The sequence below is a fragment of the Chelonia mydas genome, chromosome 16, assembly GCF_015237465.2.
Source record: "Chelonia mydas isolate rCheMyd1 chromosome 16, rCheMyd1.pri.v2, whole genome shotgun sequence".
Classification (NCBI taxonomy): domain Eukaryota; kingdom Metazoa; phylum Chordata; order Testudines; family Cheloniidae; genus Chelonia; species Chelonia mydas.
Genome location: NC_057857.1, coordinates 825155 through 849703, shown reverse-complemented (window position 1 = coordinate 849703; position 24549 = coordinate 825155). Strand labels below are relative to the sequence as shown.

The window sequence follows — 24549 nt, the reverse complement described above, 5'->3', positions numbered from 1 at the left end:
AGAGGTGGGGGTCATAGGCATTGTAGCAAGACCTCCACCAACTTCTGTTCTCTCTCTTTCTGACTCTGCACTTACTGCTGGAACTCCATAGCCTCACTGCAGCTACCCATGCTGTCCAGGGGGGATCCAGTAGGGGCGAGCACCAAGCACCGTCTACGGGGCTCCGGCAGAAATGTCTGAGGAGCGTAGGCCTCCCAGCCTAAGGAGGGGGAATACTGCCACCCGGGGTGGGATGGTAAGGGGACGTGGCCTGCCCAACTCCATCACGTCCCAGCCCAGGTCCCTAACAGTGGCACAGTGGTTCACCACTGGGTAAGTGGGGATCTGCCCGCAACACGCTGATCCTGTATCAGACCAGCTCTCGACCAGACAGTTTCCCTGACCTGCTTCCTACTCTGCCTCTTGGGTGTACCTGCAGCCAGGAGGCATCCTCAGTCTCCCTGGGATATATCGCCCTGGGTAGCAGTAGCAGCTACTCAGCATCAGGAGTGGCAGGGCTCTCTGGGAACTCATGCAGGCCCTCGGGGAAGCCGTGGTTCTCCTCAGCATCCCGCTCCAGCAGCAGAAAAGAAATGTCTGTCTCCCTTGGCGGCTCCCTCTCAACTGAGCTGCTGGGCCAGCCTTTTATACTTCCTCTTCCAGTCCCGCCCTCTGTTCTGGTATGCAGGTCATGGTCATCCTGGCTCCGCCCACCAGGCGGCTTGCGGCGTTCCCTCCGCATCCACCTCTGAGGAAGGCCACACCTCCTCGCTACAGTATACTTTGCAACAAGTGTTTCCCACCTGCAGTCCCAATACCCACTAGGTTATCTTCTTTAACCTGCTGCCTGCATGCGGCCGCTATTGCCTTTAACTAGTGCAAATAAGATGTTGTAATATCATTTGATCGTTCTGTGTCTCAACGGAGCTCCCATTTGGCAGGCCTCCTAATGGTATGTTGCATTAGCACATCTATTTATAGACCCAACTGTTAGTCCTCAACAGCCCGAACAGGAGAGGGTTTGAATTGAAGCCTCAGCACTCAGAGGGCCCCTTGGTTTACGTTTAAGATAGGCAAAGTGCCTGCACTGCTCTGCTGGACGTCCTTTTCATATTTTAACCTGGGTACTAAGCGCAAGCAATGAACAGAGGCATGTGGGAGAGAAAGTAGTCTGACGTGGATATACGCTAACATCAAACCAGCTCTTTCAATTCCAAATGACGCTGATTTAAAGAAATCGGCACAGTGCACGCGCCGTACCCTTTACGCTGTCAGAAGCAAAACAGGATAGTAGCAAATTGAAAAGACTATGAGCAGCCTACACATGTACTATCCTGCCACAGAGCTTGCTGGTAGCAGCAGCTTCCTCCCTTTCAAACAGCTGACAGCCTCGCTCGCACAAGCCAGGACCAGCAAGCTGTTACAATCAGACCTATTAACGCATTTGTTTGTTTTGTTCAGAAAGCCAGAGTTTTCTAGAAAGTTTAGCAAGTAAATTCTAAAGCTGGTTCTTACCACCCCGATTAGGTCTCCTCGCCCATATTCACCAGTCAGTTGTTTTTTGCCATCATCCATCCTAATGACAGAACGAAGTCGCCCATTCAGCACAATGTATGTGCAGTCTGACTTGTCCCCCTGCCTGGGAGAGAACAATCCATACTATGAATTAGTGGGGTGTCTGTGCTCAGCAAATGCACTCAAAAAAACCAATTAACTAATCAGCTCTATGTAAACCTCTCCACCATCCCTTAGTAGCTCTGCTCTCTGCAGAGATGAGAGTAAAAACATTTACTGAACAATTAAAAAAAAACAACCTAATCACAGATTTGTCAAATGCAATTAGCAAACACCTTTCATCTTTTACTATATATAATCAACAACTGGTTGGTTTTAGGTCACCAGGCAGACAGCTGGAATTTGAACATTCCCTAGCAAAGCAAACAGGCTTCAGGAAAATCGTTGAACTCTGGGAATAGGGCAATTGTGTAGAGAGAAGAGAATAAACTGTGTGGGTGAGTTGCTTGACTCAAACCTCAGCGTCCTCTTCTGGTGGGAGAGCCTATGCATGGTGTGAAGCTGTAGCCTTTGCCTGGGTTCAAGCCCAACTGTAGATATGGCAGAACGCTGTTTGGCATTCAGGTCTCCAGCACAATGAAGGATACAAGCCAGGCTTAAAACTTTGATATTGGAACCAATACTAGGGCATAGCCCGGCCATATGATTTAAAACAAATTTCCCCATCGACACATGATGTTTTCATGCACTAACCAAGTATCTGAGATTTCTATTAGTAATGACATTGCAAAAGCTTGAATCTAGAAAAAACTAGAATTACAGTTACCTGCTATTTCTACTAATTGCAAATCAGAGCTTTGTCCTCCCAGCTGTTGCTTTCATGCAGTGGATCAAATTTATACCACAGCTAACTCTATAAATCTAATGGAGCTATCCAAGGAGGAATTTGGCCCAGTACATATATTAAGTGCTGTAAAGTCAGTTTTAATTTACTGTTAGGCAAACCTGAGTTCCCTTTCAGTTGGTTTATTTCAGACTGTAAGCTCCTTGAGGCAGAGACGAGTTTTTATCCTCTGCACACACGGAAGACTTTACTGGCAAACAAAACCTGTCTATATGAATTGTTATTGTCTTAGTTATCTATGTGTTATCTGTTCTGCTACATCAGAAAGGTACCAAAGAATTTAAACCAAAGCAGCATGCAGGGATTTAGCATCCCATTCTCACTAATGTAAAGGAAAACCACGAGGCTGAAAAGTCTTTAAATACTATGCTGATGGGCACAAGAGAAACCCCTCAAGAGGCAGACGGATGAACCCTTCATACACTTGTTGATGAGCTTGCCCCAGCGAGCAAGCAGCGTGACTCCATAGGGGATGACAGGTAGGTAAAGCACTCTTATTTATTTGTGTCTGACTTTGAAACCTTTGATATCATTCCAGCGGGGGTATTGGAACTTACAAAACATGGGCATTTTGCTCACATCTCACCTGTAAACAGCTCGTCCAGCCTCCACTTCCATCCAGTCCAAGGCAAAGTCAATCTGCCTCACAAATGAGGACATCCTCTTTACAACACTGTGGGCCACACCCAGCACTACACTTGGCTGCACCCGCATTATCCTAGAAGAGAAACAAACACAAAGCCACCTAAACACTTCACTCAGACAGAAACCAACACAGACACCTTCCCCAGAGCAAACCACAGTCGCTGCAGGTGCAACGCAGGGCTTCACAACGAGAATCAGGTTAATGGGTTTTCACTTTAGAAATGGAATAAAAATACAATCTACATAACTACTGCTCCCTTGGTGCCCAAGACTCCAGTTTTCCATGGTACATTATGCACTGGCCTCCCCCCCCCCCACCCACCCACCCGCAGTGAAGTGTTTAAGGAGATTCTCTCTCTTTACAGAGAGCGGCACACTACTGCATTTTTACAAATCTCACCCCCTTGTGCACTTGGACGTGCCGTGTAGACAAGCCCTGAGAGTCTTACTAGGTTTGGCAGTTGACCATGATCTTAAAAATAAAATTAAAAAGACAGAGACCTGCACCCTGGATGACACAGTGCTCGCTATTGGAATTTCAGTGGCTTTAAGTGGTAATTAAAGCCCATAAACTCAAACAATTGACCTTGAGGGCAAAAAAGTTAGCCATACACAGAAGGAGTGGGATAACAGCTAGTTCCATCAGACCCTGACAAAGTAGCATACCTCTACAATGTCCCTGACTTTGGGAATGGCTGCACTGCAGCTAGGAGTGAGCCCGGGAAAACAGACTTGTGAAGCAGGGCTTGAGCTAGCATGCCACAAATAACAGTATATGTTGTGGCTTCTGCTGGAGTTCAGGTTCTCAAATCTAGCTGGTCAGATGGGCTTCAAAGCCCAAGCCCAAGCCCAAGCCCCAGCCCACGCCCACGCCATAATGTCTACACTGCTATTATTAACGAGCTAGGTTGAGCCCTGCTAATGCAAGTCTGTCTACCCCGACTGGGAGGCTCACTCCCAGCTGCAGCACAGAGAAACCCATTGACGGACATCAGGGATTTTAGATTTAAAGTCCCGCACCTTTCATGCAAACCTGGTGTCTCCTCTTGTCTTTCATGGAAAATTATTCACATTAGAAACAAAGAATCATGAACCTAACATTACCGAAAGTTACTATAATGCTAAAGGAAAGATCCCTCTGCATTTTAAGTTTCCTGCATGAATCATTCCTTGGTGTCCCTAATTTTGAGGTTTTAATCACAGGCTTGGGTCTTGGCGGGTAGAGATGAATGTGCAGAAGTTCTATGTTTGTGTGTACCCTTAACTCACACACACTTATAGAGTGGGAGAACTAGTCAGAGGGCAAGCGGTGCACCAACACAATAGCACTAGAGAGAGACAAACTACAATTAGTCTTTGAAAAGCTGGGTGGGTTCCCTGAGCACGTGTGTGGTGCTTAATAGGCTGCTGTGTGGCAGCTTACAGGGAACTTAGGTATGTACCTTCTTTGGTAATCCTGAAACTTGTAACCAGGAAGCTGGTCTCATCACCACCGCCGTTGACACTGAGCGGGCTGCTGCATTAGCGGCATATAGTGCAGTCTTGTGGCGGTTGACACTATTATCTTCACCACTTTTACAAGACTAAGATAAATTTTGTACAGTGTATGTCTTGTGAGGTATCATTTGAAAAGTCATAATCTGCTGAATATCATTATCCTGTGGAAATATGTGTAGCAACACTATATGTGAAGTTATCAGACTCTGCTGTATGATTGTTACTAAACATGCTGTCCACAAACCAGAGACAAAGACACACTGGCCCCAGCCAGGTGTCAAAGAGCTATCACCTGCTTAAGCAGCCATTCTCCAGCGGGGGAAAGGTGACAACAAGAACTTTACATTCCATCACAGAGACAATTCAAACCTCATGTCCACAAGAGACTGTTTTGTCACCATGACACAGCAAGGGCGTTTCTAGCACAAGAAATTGAATTAAAAAGAGGGGAGGAAAAGGCTTGTCTTCACTCCTCCTCCCATCTCTCTGCTCATGACATCAATGAATACCTGAAGGACACTGAACTAAGGGGAGGGGTCCCAAGCTGAAAGGAAATTTACCACAGCCTGTGAAATTTACCACAGTGTATGGTGAGGAAAACCTTCGCTTTGAATTCTGTTAATTTGTTAAGTTAGCCATTAACTTGCATTTTACATTTATTTTCTTTTAGAACCAATCCTGACTTTTATGCATCATCACTTTTAATCACTTAAAATCTATTTTTCTTTAGTAAATAAATTATCTTATTGTTTTATCTTAACCAGTGTGTTTGGATTCAAGTGTGAGAGAACCTCCATTTGGGATAACAAGGCTGGTGCATTACGATTTTCCTTTGATGAAATGACAGACTTTCTATGAGCTTGTACTGTTCAGAAGGGTACTGAGCAGCACAAAACGCACATTCCTGGGGGAACAAGGCTAGGACTAGGAATTTGCAGGTGACATCCAGTGTGTAATTTATGAGTGACTAGTCATAGTGCTCATGTGTTTAGCTGGGAGTGAATTCGCATGCTGAAGGCTGTGTGAACAGGGCAGGTGTGGTTGTTCTGACAGCAAAGCAGTGTAAAAGGCACCCCAGGCTAGAGAATTAAGGGGACACAGCTGTTCAACAGTCCAGACTGTACCCTGGGTAATGTCACAAGTCTATAGCTCTGTCCTCGCTATTAGCTGACCTTCACTGATGATGGCTTGAAACTGTTCTTTTTGTTCGGTTGGCAGGAAGTCAATAAAGGCACTATGTTTCCAATAATTGGTGTGGTCATATTTGGCTATTAGGGCCTGGAAATTTGCATCCTGATCTGCAGGGTTGCAGAGGAACACACTTTTCTACTGAATACATCAAACCTTTTTCAATCCTTGTCATAAGCGATAGACTAAGTATGGTGCTGTCTTCCACATGCATTGACTATGGAATTCGATAAGGGGTGTGAAAATAGAAGTCCACATCCTTGGACTTGGACATAATATTTTTTTTAATTGGCCCTTTTGCATGTCGGTGCTATGGAAGCCAGTGTGTATCAAATAATCTCGGTGGGATCCAAGAGCACTGCACTGACTGGGAGAGCAATCCTTGATGAGGAGGTCATATGCAGTATGTCTAATAATTTGTGATGCAATTCTTTTACCTCTACGAGGGGAATCTAGAGAGTGCTGGTAATCCTCTTAGTGACGTCCTGAAAGAGTTTGAAATCATCTGACATTGATGGTGGAGGGGGCATCACAGCTTCATCCAGTGAGAATGAAGAGATATTCATTGGAGGAGTAATATCCTCTAGTCTGGCCTCCTGTTCCTCAAAAAAAAGTTTCTTCTTGAGGTTCTGGGGCTCCAGAAAGAGAGACTGAAGGAGATCGCCTTGCTGTCTCTCTATAGTAGACATGAGAGTCTCTAGCCTAGAAGAATAACTTCTGTAGGCTGCCCATGGGTCCCAGTATGGCCACTTAGGTGGGGGAAAAGAAATGGGTGTTGGCCCCCATGGGTGTCCATACCAGGTAGGTTGAAGCTCTGAACATGGATGCACTTGGGAAGGCCCTGGGTGTTGTTCAGGTGAGCTTTGGTGCAAGACTAAGGAGAGGTTGTCATTCTCCTGTCTGCCTCTTTGCTGGAGAAAGGTGGAGCCAACGCGGGGGCTGATGGTGACTGTCCTAGTACCAAGGGTGATCCTGGAGACCGAGATGTAGTCGGTACCGGAGCGCAGGTACAGAGCAGTGGAAACTCTGGCGTCTCAGTAACAAGAAGGTCTCTGGAGAAACAATACTCCTGCGGTATTGTGGTGGTGGGCGATCGGTACTGCTAAGGTTTGTCTCTGTTGGCTTGTCAGTACCGAGGGAGTCAGTGGAGACAGAAGCCTCTTGTGAGATGAGCAACCAGAAGAGGGCTCCTTGGACGTGCTCAGTACGATAGACTTATGCGCTGGTGCCGATTTTGCAGAGGCAGTACAGTCTCTGCTTTTAACTCTGTCAGACGGCGCCAACGCTTCTCAGCTTGTGCCCTTCAGGTCTTTAGGCTTGATAGCAGTACCTGTACCCAAAGAATCATGAGCCTTATGGGTACCGTGCCATGATGCCAAAGTCAATGATCTTGCCAGAGATCTCCTTTGCCTGGTCAATATCTCAGTTTGGGGACTTGTAGCCCTCTTCTTAGAAGCCTTACAAGGGCAGTTGGAAGATTTACTCTTAGGCTCTCCTTCCTTGGAGATTGATGGTATCGGGGGGTGACTGGTGCTCAAGGGGAGTCCCAGGACCAGGATCAGAGGCTGGCCTGAGGGAACTCTCCATCATGAGGAGCTTAAGTTTTAACTCACAACTCTTCCTCGTTCTGGCCTTTAATTTTTGGCAGAAGGTGCACTTCTGAGGAACGTGAGCCTCTCCGAGGCATGGAGTACAACATGAGTGACCATCGCTGATCAGTATTGCCTCTCTACAGGAGAGGCAACGTTTGAAGCCGGGGGAGTCGGGCATAACCTTTGGCGGGGAGGTTGGTCCCCAGAGGGGTAGGAAAAAATTGTCCACAAAGACAGGGAGAAAAATGAAGGTATTAAAAAAAAATGATTTAAGAATAAATGGGTGAAAATAAATTTTTAAAACAGAAACTCTACTAAATACTATGAGAACAAACTCTATAGCTACTATAAAATTCAAGGCAAAAAACTGTAATCTGAATTGGACTGCTAATTGCTCCATCTCAGGCCAACAACAGTTGAGAAGGAACTGAGGGCGGTTTGCCTGCACAGCACTAGACAGCCTTGAGGCAGGGCACGAGACAGGGGGAGCACATATGCAAGCCAAACAGACATGGCTACCTAAAATCTCTGATCAGAGGCGCAAGGACACAGGTACACCTACAGTGGAGCACACACAGGGATACTACTCGAAGAAGAAGTATGCAATTTCTTGGTTGGGAAGAACAGACACTGCCATAATGAATATTCTGCCAAGGATATCTTTCTTGTTTCAAAATCTTTCTTTGATGACCCCAGATAAAACTCTAGAAGGAATACAGAGGATGCTGTTACAATTTACATAGAATAAGAAAAGACCAAGAGTGAGAGCACATACTTTGTACAGTCCCATTAAACAGGGCAGCCTAGCTGTTCCAAATATTCTATGGTACTATCAAGCCAACCTGCTCAAAGCAGTCGTGGGGGCACTCTAACCCAACCAAATACTGGGTCTTTATTGCACAAGAAAATTGCAGCAGTGTAAAGATTGCCATTGTCATAAATATAAACGGAAGGGTAACCATCTTTCTGTATACAGTGCAATAAAATCCCTCCTGGCCAGAGGCAAAATCCTGTCACCTGTAATGAGTTAAGAAGCTAAGGTAACCCCACTGGCACCTGACCCAAAATGGCCAATGAGGGGACAAGATACTTTCAAATCTGGGGGGAGGAGGGGGGGGGGCGGGGGACAGGACAAAGGGTTTGGTCTGTCTGTGTGATGCTTTTTGCCGGGAACAGATCAGGAATTCAGCCTTACAACTCCTGTTAAATTAGTAAGTAATCTAGCTAGAAAATGCGTTAGATTTTCTTTTGTTTAATGGTTTGTAAAATAAGCTGTGCTGGGTGGAATGTATATTCCTGTTTTTGTGTCTTTTTGTAACTTAACATTTTGCCTAGAGGGATTCTCTATGTTTTGAATCTGATTACCCTGTAAGGTATTTACCATCCTGATTTTACAGAGGTGATTCTTTTACCTTTTCTTTAAATAAAATTATTCTTTTAAGAACCTGATTGATTTTTCATTGTTCTTTAGATCCAAGGGGTTTGGGTCTGTGTTCACCCGTACCAATTGGTGAGGATTATTATCAAGCCTTCCCCAGGAAAGGGGGTGTAGGGCTTGGGGGGATATTTTGGGGGAAGACATCTCCAAGTGGGCTCTTTCCCTGTTCTTTGTTTAAAATGCTTGGTGGTGGCAGCATACGGTTCAAGGACAAGGCAAAGTTTGTACCTTGGGGAAGTTTTTAACCTAAGCTGGTAAGAATAAGCGTAGGGGGTCTTTCATGCAGGTTCCCACATCTGTACCTTAGAGTTCAGAGTGGGGAAGGAACTTTGACAGCTATACTACTACAGCTTAATTTTTAAAAAAAATTACACACTTCAGAAATTTACACACATCCTTTAGCAAAGACGACTCTATGGGTTTGGGACATAACTAGAGGTAAGATCAGTTCTTTTCCCTCACCAATGACACCCATTGCAAATAATCCAGATCTTAACCTGAACTGCAAACCAGAGAGCTTCAAAGATTAGGAAAGCCATTGAATACACACAGTTGGCCAGCTATTCAGTAAAGACATTTTTCTAACTTATTTAAAGACCAAAACTAATTTTAACTGGCCCACTCTCCCCTGGTACCAAATCTGAAGCACTTCGAGGAGAGGAAAGTGATCAGGAACAGTCAGCATGGATTCACCAAGGGCAAGGTATGCCTGACTAATCTAATTGCCTTCTATGACGAGATAACTGCCTCCGTGGATGAGGGGAAAGCAGTGGACATGTTATTCCTTGACTTCAGCAAAGCTTCTGACACAGTCTCCCGCAGTATTCTTGCCAGCAAGTTAAAGAAGTATGGGCTGGATGAATGGACTATAAGGTGGATAGAAAGCTAGCTAGATTGTTGGGCTCAACGGGTAGTGGTCAATGGCTCCATGTCTAGTTGGCAGCCAGTCTCAAGCGGAGTGCCCCAAGGTCGGTCCTGGGGCCGGTTTTGTTCAATATCTTCATAAATGATCTGAAGGATGGCGTGGATTGCACCCTCAGCAAGTTTGCAGATGACACTAAAATGGGAGGAGAGGTAGATATACTGGAGGGTAGGGATAGGATACAGAGGGACCTAGACAAATCTGAAGCAAAGACAATGAGGTCGGCAAGGAGGCTGAAGGTGCTGTAGGCTAGGAGAAGCCCAACCTGAAGCAAATACTCACCAGCAACCATACACCACACAACAAAAACACTAACCCAGGAACCTAACCTTGCAACAAAGCCCGTTGCCAACTGTGTCCACATATCTATTCAGGGGACACCATCATAGGGCCTAATCACATCAGCCACACTATCAGAGGCTCGTTCACCTGCACATCTACCAATGTGATAGATGCCATCATGTGACAGCAATGCCCCTCTGCCATGTACATTGGCCAAACTGGACAGTCTCTACGTAAAAGAATAAATGGACACAAATCAGACGTCAAGAATTATAACATTCAAAAATCAGTCAGAGAACACTTCAATCTCTTTGGTCACTCGATTACAGACCTAAAAGTGGCAATTCTTCAACAAAAAAACTTCAAAAACAGACTCCAATGAGAGACTGCTAAATTGGAATTAATTTGCAAACTGGACACCATTAACTTAGGCTTGAATGAAGACTGGGAGTGGATGTGTCATTACATAAAGTAAAACTATTTCCCCATGTTTATTCTCCCCCCGCCATTGTTCCTCACACGTTCTTGTCAACTGCTGGAAATGGCCCACCTTGATTATCACTACAAAAGGTTTCCCCCCGCCCCCGCTCTCCTGCTGATAATAGCTCACCTTACCTGATCACTCTTGTTACAGTGTGTATGATCACACCCATTGTTTCATGTTCTCTGTGTATATAAATCTACCCACTGTATTTTCCACTGCATGTATCCGATGAAGTAAGCTGTAGCTCACGAAAGCTTATGCTCAAATAAATTTGTTAGTCTCTAAGGTGCAACAAGTAGTCCTTTTCTTTTAACTTTAACTAAGCTTCACAGCACCTGCAAAGTAAGTAGCATAGCTAAGATTTTTCAAAGGAGACCAAGGGGGTTAGGTGTCCAATTCCCACTGAATTTCAAAAGGAGTTGGGTTCTAAGTTCCTTAGGCACCATTGAAATTCCAAGTCTTTTTCTGTTTTGCATATGATGAAACTGAGGCAAAGGGACATGAGATGACTTGCCCAAGGTCCCACAGCAAGTTTGTAACAGAGCCAGGAGTAGAATCCAGATCTCCATTCCCAGTTCCCTAGTTTTATAGCTAGAACATGCTTCCTTATCACCTTTTTGCATTATATACTGAGTGTTGTTTCTTTGGTTTTCCTTAATTCATACAGAAAAACAACAAAATTGAATAAACTTGCAAAGACTGCAAAGACCTCCTGAATGTCCCCACCAAAACAACTTTAAAGGGAGGGAGATTGGGGGAGAGGGACTTTATAATGGTTTCTGAAACCCCAGGAAAGAATGGGTAATTATTACCAGGGGGTCCGAATATCACCCAAACATTACAAGTTGTATGCCCCTGAATATCAGCTTGTTCACTCATCAACAGTAACTATTCCTAGGAGTGGAGTTTGACAAATTAAACTTTCCATGGTTTTCATTATCCTACCTGTGTATCTTCCCTTCCAACCCTGTATTATAGAATTTGTCTTTCAAAATCTGTCGCTCTGAGGGCTTCCCCCTACCCCAGCTTTTCCTTCCCTGACGATATGCCCTGACCCTACACACAGACCCGGTTTCCAGCAAAATCTTTGCTATTAAGCATTACTCCACTTCCAAAACCAGGCCACTTTGTTCACCTGTGAAAACAGACGAACTCTTCTGTGCTCTCATTGCTACATCAAGCCTCCACCCACACAATTGAGTACAGTTCAGTTTAAAGTTGAATCACAGGTGCTGGCACTAGGGGTGCTGTCACACCTCCTGGCTTGAACTGGTTTCTGTCATATACATGGTTTACAGTTCGTTCCAACAGGGATGAAAGAGATTTAGGCCCAATGTTCATTCAGCCCTTGGCCTCTCTACTTATGCTGCCCAGAAGGTGAAACCTGCTGTCAAATGAAGTGGTGGTTTGGGGGATATGATTACCCATTTGCCTGTACCTGGGTCACTTAAAATAGCTTTGATCTATGAACAATCTGGTATATGAGGGTGCTTTACCAATCACATATGCCATCCTCTCATCTTTTTCTGCCCTGCCCCATCACCTCTTTGGGTCACCTTGTCTTCCGGTTAACAGACTTAAGATGTCCACTTCTGGCTATTTAATGGGGATGTTAAGAAGCATATGTTTCCATTATTTGAATATTGTGTTTGCTTTTCTGGATTTATCTCCCCATCAAAAAGACAATGAAAATTATATAAGAAGGAAAGCTGCTCTGAACACTCTGGACAGCCACAGAATAAAAAACATTTACTGACAAGAATATTTATTTGGGGGATGGGTAGGAGGTCTGAGCTAGCATTATGGGAGCCCAGAGTCAGCCTGAAAACACACTGTCTACTCTGCTTTAATAATATGTCAACCGCCTCAAGAACTTTACAGGAAAACACGAAACCATGAAAGCAGAATTACATCTGATTGCCAATCTCTTCCACTAGGTTCCTGTGCAGGGAGCCTGGTTTTGAGCAAGCTGGCCGGCATTTGTAACAGCACAGCAACCAGCGGCATTGGTATCACAGAGCCCAAGAACAGCACCTGCCCCTCTCCTTGGAAAGAAAAGTTACATGTTTTATGGGGGGCAGGTGGCAGAGAGCTGAATCTGCGACAGTGTGTCATTTCAGGGAGGTTATACCAAGTACAACATTTACACACCACTAAGATGTGAAAATATGTTTGAGGGCACCCACTACTAATATAACACAATGGAGGGCAGAACAGGTCCATTTCAGTTGTGTCCTCTCAAAATTTCTTACTTCCTCTGCACAGTTTAGAACAATGTCCAATACCATGCTTTACAGGGTGTGGGGACAGGGAAGGGGTGTTAGCACAACAGGAAGAAACTCACTTATAATCAAATGTAAGAAAAGAAAGGCGTATTTCTCCCCTTCCCAACATCATCACAGTCTTTGAGGCTCCGTCACTGGCATCTGGAAAGCAAAGAGCCAAATGCCTGCTACTCCAGAGGCCTGTTTTTTGGTAAAGATTCCTGTATTCTTCATCAGCAAACCAAGAAAATGTAGCTATGAAAGTTCTCGGCAAACTGTTTGTGAAAGGCTGGGACTGCCATATAATTCCTCTCTCGAGTGTTCACACCCAGCCTCACTGGCAGTGCACTTTTAAGCACAGTATCTCTGCTCCTTTGGCAGTCACATATCATCAGACTCCAAACTGAGGTTTACTGGTGAAGAGAATGTGACAGAGCATTCCAGAGCCTGTACCCCCTACCCACCCTCCTGCCCCAGGAGACTCTGGCGACAAGTTGATTACACTGTTCATCAAGAGAAACACACGTTTCAGAGTAAGCACCCTGCACTTAGCATGTCAATTTGGTGAAATAACAGAGTATTTAGGGGAAACTATATAATCAGCTCATGTCATTCCTATGCTTAATCTCCCCATTTACACAGTGTTTAGTAGTTCAAGCACCAGGCAATAGCTCCCTGCTCCAAGGTAATAGTGAGGGGAACTTAACCCACTGCCCAGCACCCTAGAACACATATTTCCAAACACTAGGCTGTTATTACATTACATGTAATAATAATGTTATTACATTATTACATTGTTTGCCTGAGGGCAATCTTTTAGTGTCACTTCTCCACAGCGAACCTTGGCAGTATTTGCCCAATGTGAAGTGACACCAGGAGAAAAGAATGATTGGAGAGATTCCAAGATAAGTCACAAGAGAGGAAAACACCTTACATAACTGTTGTTCTTCAAGATGTCTTGCACATGTCCATTCCATTCTTAGAGTAACCACACCCTGTGCACAGTCATCTAATTTTTCCCCACAGTGGTACCCACTGGGGCAGCTGGAACACACTTGGAGTGCTGGTATAAAGGGCCCAGGCACCCCAGAACTCCCTCAGTTCCTTCTTCCCGGACAACTCCAATGCAGAGGATTAAGAGGGTGGATCGTGGAATGCACATGTGTGACATCTTAAATAACAACTATTACAGAAGGTTAGTACTGTACCTGTTTTTCTTCAAGTGATTGCACATTTGGACTTACGCATTAAATGTTGCCAATCTTGTTGAATGCTCAGTTACTGTGCTCTGTGGGAAAATCCCAGCCAGATCACAACATTCGCAATTATTGGAGGCTATCCACGATGCAATTTTCTGTGAAGAGATTGGGAGGCCCTTCCTCCTGTCTGCAAAGGTCATGAATAGTTAGGTTGACAAATGGAGCTGTTCAGTCCTGTCTGCAGAATGTCAAAGCCCTTCTACCATCCAGGGTGTGCAGGCATTGCTCCTCTCTATTGGAAAGCGGCTTTGGGTGAAACATAGGAAAGTAAATCAACTGGTGAATATGAAAGTTAGAGATCACCTTCAAGAGACGTCTCAGATGAGGGTGCAGATATACTTTGTCCTTAAAGAAAATTGTGTAAGGAGATTTCAACAGCAGACCCACAGCTCAGCCACTCTCCTGGCTGAAGTAATAGATGTAATACGGAGCATGTGGCTAAAGACTCAAACGAAGACCCCATTAGTTTTGACAAAACTAAGTCCAAGTCCCAAGGAGGAACAGGTTCCTTTATCTGTAGGTACAACCTTTCCAGGTTTACAAAACCTTACAAAATTTCCTTGTCATAGTATTAGAAAATACAGAATAGTTGTCCACATTAGGATGGAAATATTGCTGCCAAATAGACCTTGATAGAACTAGCTGGCAGTGACTGATATTTTAGGTGAAACATATCAAGGATATAACTGTGTAGGAGTGGAACAGAAGGGGAAAGTGTAACAGAGTTTGTTCGACCAGGGTAGTAGGAAAGCGTCTCTGATGGAATCTGGACTATGATCTTGTGGGGAACAAACTGATGGCATTTCCTGTTGGCTTTGGTTGTGAACTGGTCTACCTAGGGATTCCCCCACTGCTGGAAAATGCATCTGGCTACATCCAAGCAGAGACTACTCATGGTGACTCATAACCCATCTGCTTAGGTGGTCTTCAAGCTTGTTCTGGTCAGGTAAGAGGCTTTGAGATTGAACTGGCAATGCAAAAGTTCCATAGGTGAACTGCCTCTTCACAAAGTGGTGACGAGCAAGCTCTTCCTGCCTGTTGAGGTAAAACGTTGCGTCTGCTTTATCTGTGAGAACAAACAAGATTTCTCTCTTGATCTGAGATAAGAAAGCCTGAAAGGCTAGGTGGACAGCCCTTACCTCCCTGAAACTGATATGTAGAGACTGGTCCCATGAGGACCATAAACGCTGAGTTTCAAGGGGACTGAGATGTGCCCCCAACCCCAGGAAGACATGTCCATCACCAATGTCAGCAAAGATTGAGGGAGGACAAAGGCAACGCCTGCACATACACTGACTGGGTCTGTCTGCCAATCTAGAGAAGTCAATACTCAAGAGGGAACATTCAGCACAAAGTTTAGATGGCAACAACTTGGCAAATAAATGCAGGCCAGACAATTGAGTCCTGAGACGAGGTCTGAGCAGTTGTGACTGGGTGAGCCTTGAGATCTGCAACAAGCGATCACATTGTTTGGAACCTTGAGTCCGGAGGTAAAGCTCTGGCTTGACCAGAATCCAGTACTGCTCCTTTAATTCTGTCCTCTGAACTGGAAAAAGTCGATAGTGTGAAAAAGTTCCTCCTCTACCTTGGTGGGTCTTGCACTTATAGGCAGATTCGCTCCCCTTGAAGCTTCACAGCAGCCCTTAGTTTGGCCGTTTTTGTGAACCCACAGTCCAGGTCAACTCCTCCTGTGTCTGACCAGGAGTTGAGAGGTTTGGGGGGAACCCGGGCCCGCTCTCTGCTCCGGGTTCCAGCCCAGGGCCCTGTGGAATGCAGCTGTCTAGAGTGCCTCCTGGAACAGCTGTGCGACAGCTACAACTCCCTGGGCTACTTCCCCATGGCCCCCTCCCAACACCTTCTTTATCCTCATCATAGGACATTCCTCCTGGTGTCTGATAATGCTTGTACTCTTCAGTCCTCCAACAGTATGCGTTCTCACTCTCAGCTCCTAGCGCCTCTTGCTCCCAGCTCCTTACAAGCGCACCACAAACTGAAGTGAGCTCCTTTTTAAACCCAGGTTAGACCTGATTAGCCTGCCTTAATTGATTCTAGCAGCTTCTTGATTGGCTGCAGGTGTTCTAATCAGCCTGTCTGTCTTAATTGTCTCCAGAAGGTTCCTGATTGTTCTGGAACCTTCCCTGTTACCTTACCCAGGGAAAAGGGACCTACTTAACCTGGGGCTAATATATCTGCCTTCTATTACTCTCCTGTAGCCATCTGGCCCAACCCTGTCACAATCGTTAGACCCAGAGCTGCAAAAGCTGACTGGATGAGAGATATCCTTGCCAGTACCTAAGCCCTGGAACGGCCTGTAACTATCCAGTCATACAAGAAAGGGTAGGCTTGTACTCCTGGCCTCCTCAGGAAAGCAGCTACCACTGTCACACATTTTGTGGGAACTTGGGGAGATGCTGTCAGGCCAAAAGGCAGCACAGTGAGCTGCTGATGAGAGCGTTTCACTACCAACCTGAGATACTTTCTATGACCTTAATAAATCACCACATGAAAGTAGGCATCTTTTAAGTCAAGGGCAGCATTCCAGTCTCCAGGGAGGGAATAATGGAAGCCAGGGTGACTACGCAAAACTATCTTTTTGATATATCTGTTGAGCTGGCACAGGTCTAAAATTGGCAAGTGACCCTTTGCTTTTGGGATTACAAAGTAACAGGAGAGAACCCCTTCCCTCTGTGAAAATGAACCCTTTCCCTCTCCCACCCAAAAGAGAGTCTGAACCTCCTGGAGGAGGAGCTCCTCATGAGAGTAGTCCCTAAAGAGGGATGGGAGGGAAGGGGGAGAGGAGCAGAAATAAATTGGAGGGTATATCTCACTTCCACAGTGCTTAATACTCATTAGTCTGAAGTAATCTGGGACAAAGCACTGAGGAAGCAGGAAAGACAGTTTGCAAACAGCGGGGAGATAGAATCTGGCATCCTGGAAACTGGTATGGCATCCTCAACTGACTCCAAAACGTCTATTTAGCGCTCCTCGGTATCTGGATGGAGCAGGCATTGACATAGATGCAGGAGGAGGAGGTGGCCTGTGTCTATAACCTCTACTCTTCTTTCTTTCTAAGTCCTGATGAGGAGCAGGGGCAGAGTATCAGTGGTCTGCTGCAGGCAAAAATGTTTCCTGGACAGGGCCAGAGTATACGACACCAAAGACTTTAAAGTCAGCATAGAATCCTTCAATCCATAGAGCTTAGAATCTGTTTGCCCTGAAAAAAGTGAAGACCCTTCAAAGGACAGGTCTTGAATTGTTTGTTGGACATCATGTGGAAGCCCCAACGACTGCAGCCAAGAGCTCCTGTACATGGAAACCACAGAAGCCAGGGTCCTAGCAGCCTACCGCACATGTAGTCCAACATGCAGTGAAGTTCTCACTATGAATTTCCCCTCATCAACTAAAGAAAATTCCTGTCCAGTGTCCTCCAGCTACATGTCTTTAAACTTTAACATGGAGTCCCAAATATTACAATAACAATGTCCCAAAAGGTTTGTTGGTTGGCAATTTTGAGTTGCAACACTGCAATAGAATAAACTTTTCCACCCAGTAAATCTATTGTTTTTTAGCTTTTCCTTTGATTTGAAAATTGCCACTTGTTGGCCCTGTCATTCCCTTCCACTGGCCACTGACTCCACCAGACAATCCTGGGGCGGGGGGACAGGACATAATATTAACATTTGGTCCTTTTCTGAGAAGGGAGGAAGGGACAAAGGAGCCTGCCAGAGTGGCTTCATGAGCTCCAAAATTGCTTCATTAACAGGTAAAGACACCTGCAATGGCCTGGTTGTGGCCAAAATGTCACTATGCTGATGGGAGGACTCCTTAACTTCCTCTACCTGGATCCCCAAACCTGAGGCAATCTTCTTCAATCCTTGGTGAGCTCTATAATCATCGGGAGGGGGTGAAATGCCCCATGAGGAAACTGTCTCATTAGGAGAGGAGGAGAATGAAGCCAGCACAGGCTGAGGATGCCCCTCCTCTGCTAGCTATCCAGCAGGCTCTTCCTGAACTACCTCTTCTGCTCAGCAGCAGGACCTGTAACAGGCTCAGAAACAGGTAGTGCCTAGAGAGCAGACTCCCCATGCCTCTCCAAGGACACAGAGCAGGACCTGGAAACTGGGAAAATTCCCACAAGTTCCAGAAGGGCCACTGGACCAGCAGTGAGCCCCAGTGACTCCCTGGCCACATGCTCTTTCCCATTCCAGCTGTAGGATCTCGAGGCAACCCAGGGTAGTAATGCCTAGGTGGGGTAGCATGACTGGCTCCAAGGCTGGGAAACACAGGAGGCCATCTCTGATGCAGAGGAGTCTGAATCACACTCGGCTGACCACGCAGAGGCTGCTCTCAATGGTACCAGAGACTAGTGCCTAGTTGGCAAAGAGTGTAGAGCAGCCAGTATTGCAGGCTTCCCCTTCAATGCACCGATGGGTATGAAGTCTAAGGCACAGGAGACTCTCACTGCACTGAGTTCTGCACAGACAATACTGGGGACCCTCTGTCTGCCAGTACGAGGAGCACAGTCTCCTGCACTACCAGGGACATCAGTATCGACAGCATATCTCTTGCTGATACAAAAGCCTTTGACATGGTCTTGAGTCATTGCAGTATTGCAGACATAGAAGGTACCCCTCCAGCTACCAGACTCGATGACACCTGCCCTGGTACCAGAGTCAGTGATGCCCGTTTCAGTGCTACCAGAGACGAAAAGTGCTTTGGTTCCGGCTGCACTCTACTCTCCTCCCCATGCTTAGAAGATTCTGGAGCCAGCAACCTTCCTCTCTTGGCAGTATGTCTAGAGGTCTTATGGCTCTTCTGAGACATTGGGGACAGCAATTGGTGCTGGGTCTCAGGCAGCATAGGAGGTGCACTCCTAACTGATGCCAAAGCACTCTGTGCCAAGTCAGGATGGCTAGAGTCTGATGGAGATCTCAGGGCTGCCTCCATGAGCAAAACATTTAGCCTGGCTTCTCTGGCATTTTTTGTCCTTGGCTTAAAATATTTGCAAATTTGACAACAAACCTGAATATGAGCTTCCCCCAACTGTTTTAAGCAGCTTGAGTGTGGGTTGCTCGTGGGCATTGGCCGAGCACAAGAGACGCAGAGCTTGAAGCCCAGTGACCATGTAACAGAAACCCCAGAAGTGTTGACCAAAAAGGAAACTAATCCTACTCTAATACGCTAATAACTAAGTACTAATCAGCTAGAAAACTATTTACAAGAAATTTCCATGAGCACACTGACAGCAGGTGCTAATGCAAGCCAAGCAATTCCTTCTCATCACCCATGACAGTCATCAGAACTGAAGAAGTTCTGGGGCGCTTGTGCCGTTTATACTGGCTTGCAAGGGCACACTATGGTAGAGGGAACTTGAGTTGCCCCAATGGGTACCACTGAGAGATGGTCACACACCAAGCGTGAAATTTACAAGTGGAATCACTCGAAGAAGAACTTAAGGCAGTGGTTGTAGATGGAACATTCAGCAAGTTTGGTTGTAATGGGCAATAGCTAGAGTGGCAGGGGGATTGAGGATTGATATTTTAGGGACAGTGGAAGCAAGTGTATTTGTATACTGGAGGGAAAGAAGCAAGAGGACAAGGACAGGTAAAACGAGGAGGACAAGGAAAAGGCTGTGAGTAGGGAACAGGGATGCCAAGAGAGGATTGGGGTCACGGGGCAGCTGGAGGGGTTTCAAAGAGAAAAACAAGTGCGAAATCTGCCAGTGAAATGGAGAGGGAGGAAGGAGTGTTGCGGAATTGTGATGGCGCTTATCATAGAATCACAGAATATCAGGGTTGGAAGGGACCTCAGGAGGTCATCTAGTCCAACCCCCTGCTCAAAGCAGGACCCAATCCCCAACTAAATCATCCCTCCCCATCTCCTCCTGGCGCATGGGGGAGGGAAATCAGCAAAATCTTGCATGGAGGGCACAGGAAGGAGACAGAGATTGCACATGTGATAGGGATTGCGAGCTGGGGATTCAATGACAGTGGAGAGGCAGTGCTGTTCAGCCAGCGATACAGTAGAACTAAAGAAGGAAAAAACAATTTTGCAGCAGAGGACATCCATGTTGTCTTGAGACTCTCTCCAGTGACAGTCACTGACATGAGAGCAGGTTTGGTGAAAGCTGAAGCTGGCAATGAGGCAGGTTTAGGGTTTTGGAACAGACTTTTGGGGGGAAGGAGAGGTGAAGGAATCAAGTGTAGAGAGAGCAGAGTGCAGTGAACTAACAATGGAGTCTACAGAGGCGGAGGAGAGGGAACAATAAAGAAGTTGAGTGCGGTGGAGAATAAGAGGTTAGATCACTGAAGTGTTGGTAGAGGGGAAAGAGGCAATAAGGAAGAAGTGATGGGGTAGCGTTTGGAGAGAGTCACCACTCCTGAGAGATCAGGAAAGGAACACTCGAGCAAAGGTAAGGTCAAGCAAGTGGCCACTTCGGCACGTAGGAGAGGTTGAAAGTCAAAAGAGAAAATGAAGGCAAAGAGGAGGAACAGCTTATGGGTCAGAGGGGGCATCAGCATGAAATTTGAAGTCACCAAGTATGATGGGGGGGACTATGGGGAGAGGAATAAAAAAAGTTAGGTGTCAAAATCAGAGAGGGTAGGGGAGATGGAGACGACAGCTATCTGGGGAGGGACAGCAGAGGAGTATATAATTGAATGTGATTTGAACAAGGAGATATAGTATAAAGAATGGGGTAGAAAAAACAACGTCTGTTGGAAAGCTATTATATAAATTGATGGTGCACTATCACCGAGGGCATTGTGTTAAGTTCTCTTTACCCTACCTCCAAATAAGATATCACAGAAATAGGAGCCTGGAGACAAAATTGGTTAGAAGCATGGAGAGACTAAAGATAGGGAGCGTTTAGAGAGGAGATAAAAAGAGGCAGCAGAGGTATGCAAAATAATGAATGGTCTAGGGAACATAAGCCAGAAAAACTTGCTCTCAGTCAACAACTAGGGGACATTCCACTAAAAACTCAAAGCTCAAGCTCACCATGACTCAAATGAAAAGTTCAAGCTCAGCTCAAGCTTATCATGGCTAAAACAGCTCAAACTCCCCACCACCAAGTCCTCTCCACTAATGCTGTTCTCAATCACTGTGGACAAAACCACCATCCTGCCTGTCACTCAGGCTCATAACTTGGGGTTCATCTTCGCCTCAAACCTTTCTTTAGGTCCTCACATCCGGGCTATATCTAAAATTTACTGATTCTTTATGCAAAACATTTTTGAGATACGGCCTTTCTTATCCATCTACATGGCTAAAACGCTCATCATCTTGCATCTTGATAATGGCAACAACCTTTTCTCTGGCCTTGACAAACGCAATCTTGCCTCGCTCATATCTATTCAGAATGCTGCTGCAAAAATAATATTCCCAGCTCATTGCTTTAACCATGTTACCCTTCTCTTTGCATCCCTCCACAGATTCCCTTTCCTTCATCATAGCAAACATAAGCTACCTGCCTTCACTTCTAAGGCCCTTCCCAGGCTATTCCCATCCTATCTATCAGCTCTCATTCTGTTCGATTCCAACTTCCAGTTGGTCCATTATGCAAGCCTCCATCACGCACTTGTTAAATTTTCAAACAAGCCCCTTCATGTTTTCTCCCACACTGCCTCTCACACTCAGGAGGAGCTCCCCAGAAACACAAGCAATCATTATCTCCTTCAAAACCCTCCTGAAATCTGTCCTTTACCATGATCCCTACAAAACACTTGACAATGGTTAGGCTGCTGGCATGCTGAGAGAACAGCCTGTCCTGTTGACCAAGTCTCATTGTTTCCTTGTGCTCCCCCACTGGTCTGTTTGTACCCATCTGCTGTCTCTTGACTTATATTCAGATTGTAAGTTCTTTGGGGCAGTAGCTGTCTGTGGATTTGTGTTTGTACAGTACCTACCACATTGGAGTCCTGGTCACAACAACAATACAAATAATAATGAAATAAATAAAAGACAACTAATTTTAAACGAATGAAAGGATTTTTTTTTTTAGTATGAACTATTAGAGTGAACTCACTGTCACAAAACCTCGATGATGAGATCATAGCAGGATTGATGTTTATATGGAATAATGAGAACATTTACAGGATGTTTATACAGGATAAAATACTAAGGTATATTCACCTTCACGGCTCATGATAACCACCAATTAACAGGGGTCAGGAAGAAACCTGCCCTATGGGCAGGTGTAGCAGGGTTCTTCTTTTGACCTACCCTATTAGTAAGTGCTGTAATCCTGCAGGGAGATACTGACTTATACCCTATGAATCATGTAGCAGGGGAGGCTCATTAACTCCACTCTGGTTAAAAAGAAGTGGGAGTGATACTCCGGTGAAAGGTCTAGGACAGAGAGGTCTCTTTAAAGAAACACTACCAACATGTAAGCATGAGCTGAGGTTGGCATTTTCCTTATTATCTGAGTTATCAGTAAAGCCAAATTCCAGGGCTAGGGTATGTCTGGACTAAATACAGGGTGTTAAAATATTGTTCAAAGGAAAGTGGGCATTTAATCTGCTTACAGCAGATTATTCCACCATTGAATATTACAGTTTCTTGCACCTTTCTCTGAAGTAATTGGTACCGACCCTGCTGGAGACAGGAAGTTGTAATAGATGTAATAAATTAGATCTGAGGTCTAACCCAGTGTGGCACTTCCTAAATTCCTACCCCAAGACATCTAGTTTGCTATTCGATGTGCTCTAGCAATAGCACATCATACTCACCTCCTCTGTGACGAAATGTGTCCAAAATACCTGTGCTTTATGGGTAGGTGTAAAAATGGAAAGCAATGCACCACTCAAAAGGGGAACTCACTCATAAAAATGGGATTTGGAAATGGACAGGAACGTGCAGTCTCGATTGGCCTTGATGGTGAAAATGAGAGGTTCCCCAGTAAGGACGGCTAGTTGGCCTACTATTTCCCCCGGATGGGTGATGAAAAGACAGGTCTCCTCCTCAGAGTCTATCTTCCGCTGGTACACATGAAGCAAACCCGAGATCACAAACTGGATGTTGACATCCTGAAAAGGACAAAGAGAGAGAGTCCTTCATTATAAACCCTCCTGGATTTTAAACCAACATTAATTGTAACAGTACTGCAATGACTGATGTGTTTGCTGTGGGGCTCTATATAGCGTTAAGCACTTAGGCAATACAATAAGGCACATTCATGAATAATTAAAAGCATTTATTAATGCTGTAAACTGTTCCAGTCACAATATTGAAAATGGCGCTTTCTGACTGGGGCCATAATTGGGAGACCTCAAGAGGTAGAGATGACACAGAATTAATAGCAAAACTCTGTGAATAATGCTGTATTGTGACAAAACGGAATATATTAGCACTGGAAATTAGCAAAAATTTATTCCCTTAATTTGCATTTGCACACAGTTACATTTTTTCAAACAAACAATCTCCTAGTGCTATTACAGAACAATATTATGCGCTGAATGATATGCTTGTTGCAAAATGAACTAATATGCAAAAGAGTCCAATAGTGTATTAATAGGAAAAGGCATTCTAATAAAACTGAGTGACATACATCATGCACTGAGGGTTGGGATTTTGTAAGCAGGTTATCTGGGCATTTGTAATGCACACAATTTCTTGGGAAAATATGCAATATATGTATAAACTTGAAACCCGATGAGAAGGATGCTAAATTTACATTGCAACTTTAGCTATGCACTCTTCCAAACAAAACAAAACCCATAATCTGTAGCTAAGATTGCTGTTGCTATTAAAAGAGCTCCTCTCCTCTTTAATTACAAAGGAAAAACTCAACACCATGCAAGGGAGAAAAAGCGGGGGGGGGAGTTTCCCTGCTGTTTGTGTTTGCATTGCAATTCTGAGCCTCTGCACCCAGATGGCTAAGCGCCTACCAATTCCTCTTGATCTTGTTCAGCTCCCCATTCAAGAGGCAACAGAACCATAGAAATGTAGGAGTGGAAGGGACCTCAATAGGTCATCTAGTCCAGCCCTCTACACTGAGGCAGGACTAAGGATTATCTAGACCATCCCTGACAGGTGTTTGTCTAACCTCTTCTTAGAAACCTCCAATGACGGAGATTCCAGAACCTCTCTAGATAATTTGTTCCAGTCTTATAAGTTAGGAAGATTTTTCTAATGCCTGACCCAAATCCTCCTCCCTACAATTTAAGCGCATTACTTCTTGTCCTCTCCTCAGTGGATACGGAGAACAATTGATCACCCTCCTCTTTATAACAACCTTTTATATACTTAAGTCCGTTTTTCATGTCCCCCCCTCAGTTTTCACTTCTCCAGACTAAACAAACCTAATTTTTTAGTATTTCCTTACAGGGTTATGTTGTCTAGGCCACAGACTGCCTGATGCACACTCTTCAACCCAACCTGTTTTAATCCAGATTATATGGCCTTCGTCACCAGAGTATCTGGGTGCTTCAGAAATGTTTTAATGAGTTTATCCTCAGAATACCCCCCTGTTAGGTTGGTCACCTATCATTCTCATTTTACAGAGGGGGGGCATGAGACACAGAGAGGTGAAGGTAACCTGTACAGGAAGCCTATGGCAGAGGAACTGATCCCAGAAC

General features: G+C 45.1%; 1 protein-coding gene across 7 annotated transcripts in view; it reads right to left on the bottom strand.

Moving 5' to 3' along the window:
* PNPLA7 (patatin like phospholipase domain containing 7) overlaps positions 1–24549 on the bottom strand; it is a 398841-nt gene that overhangs the window by 237143 nt on the left and 137149 nt on the right. For all 7 annotated transcript variants that reach the window (XM_043530657.1, XM_043530661.1, XM_043530656.1 and 4 more), the window contains 3 exons: positions 22793–22998; positions 2985–3116; positions 1495–1618 (listed from right to left, as the gene is read on the bottom strand). In XM_043530657.1, the coding sequence (XP_043386592.1) occupies positions 1495–1618; positions 2985–3116; positions 22793–22998 (462 nt within the window). The remainder of the gene's footprint in view (positions 1–1494; positions 1619–2984; positions 3117–22792; positions 22999–24549) is intronic.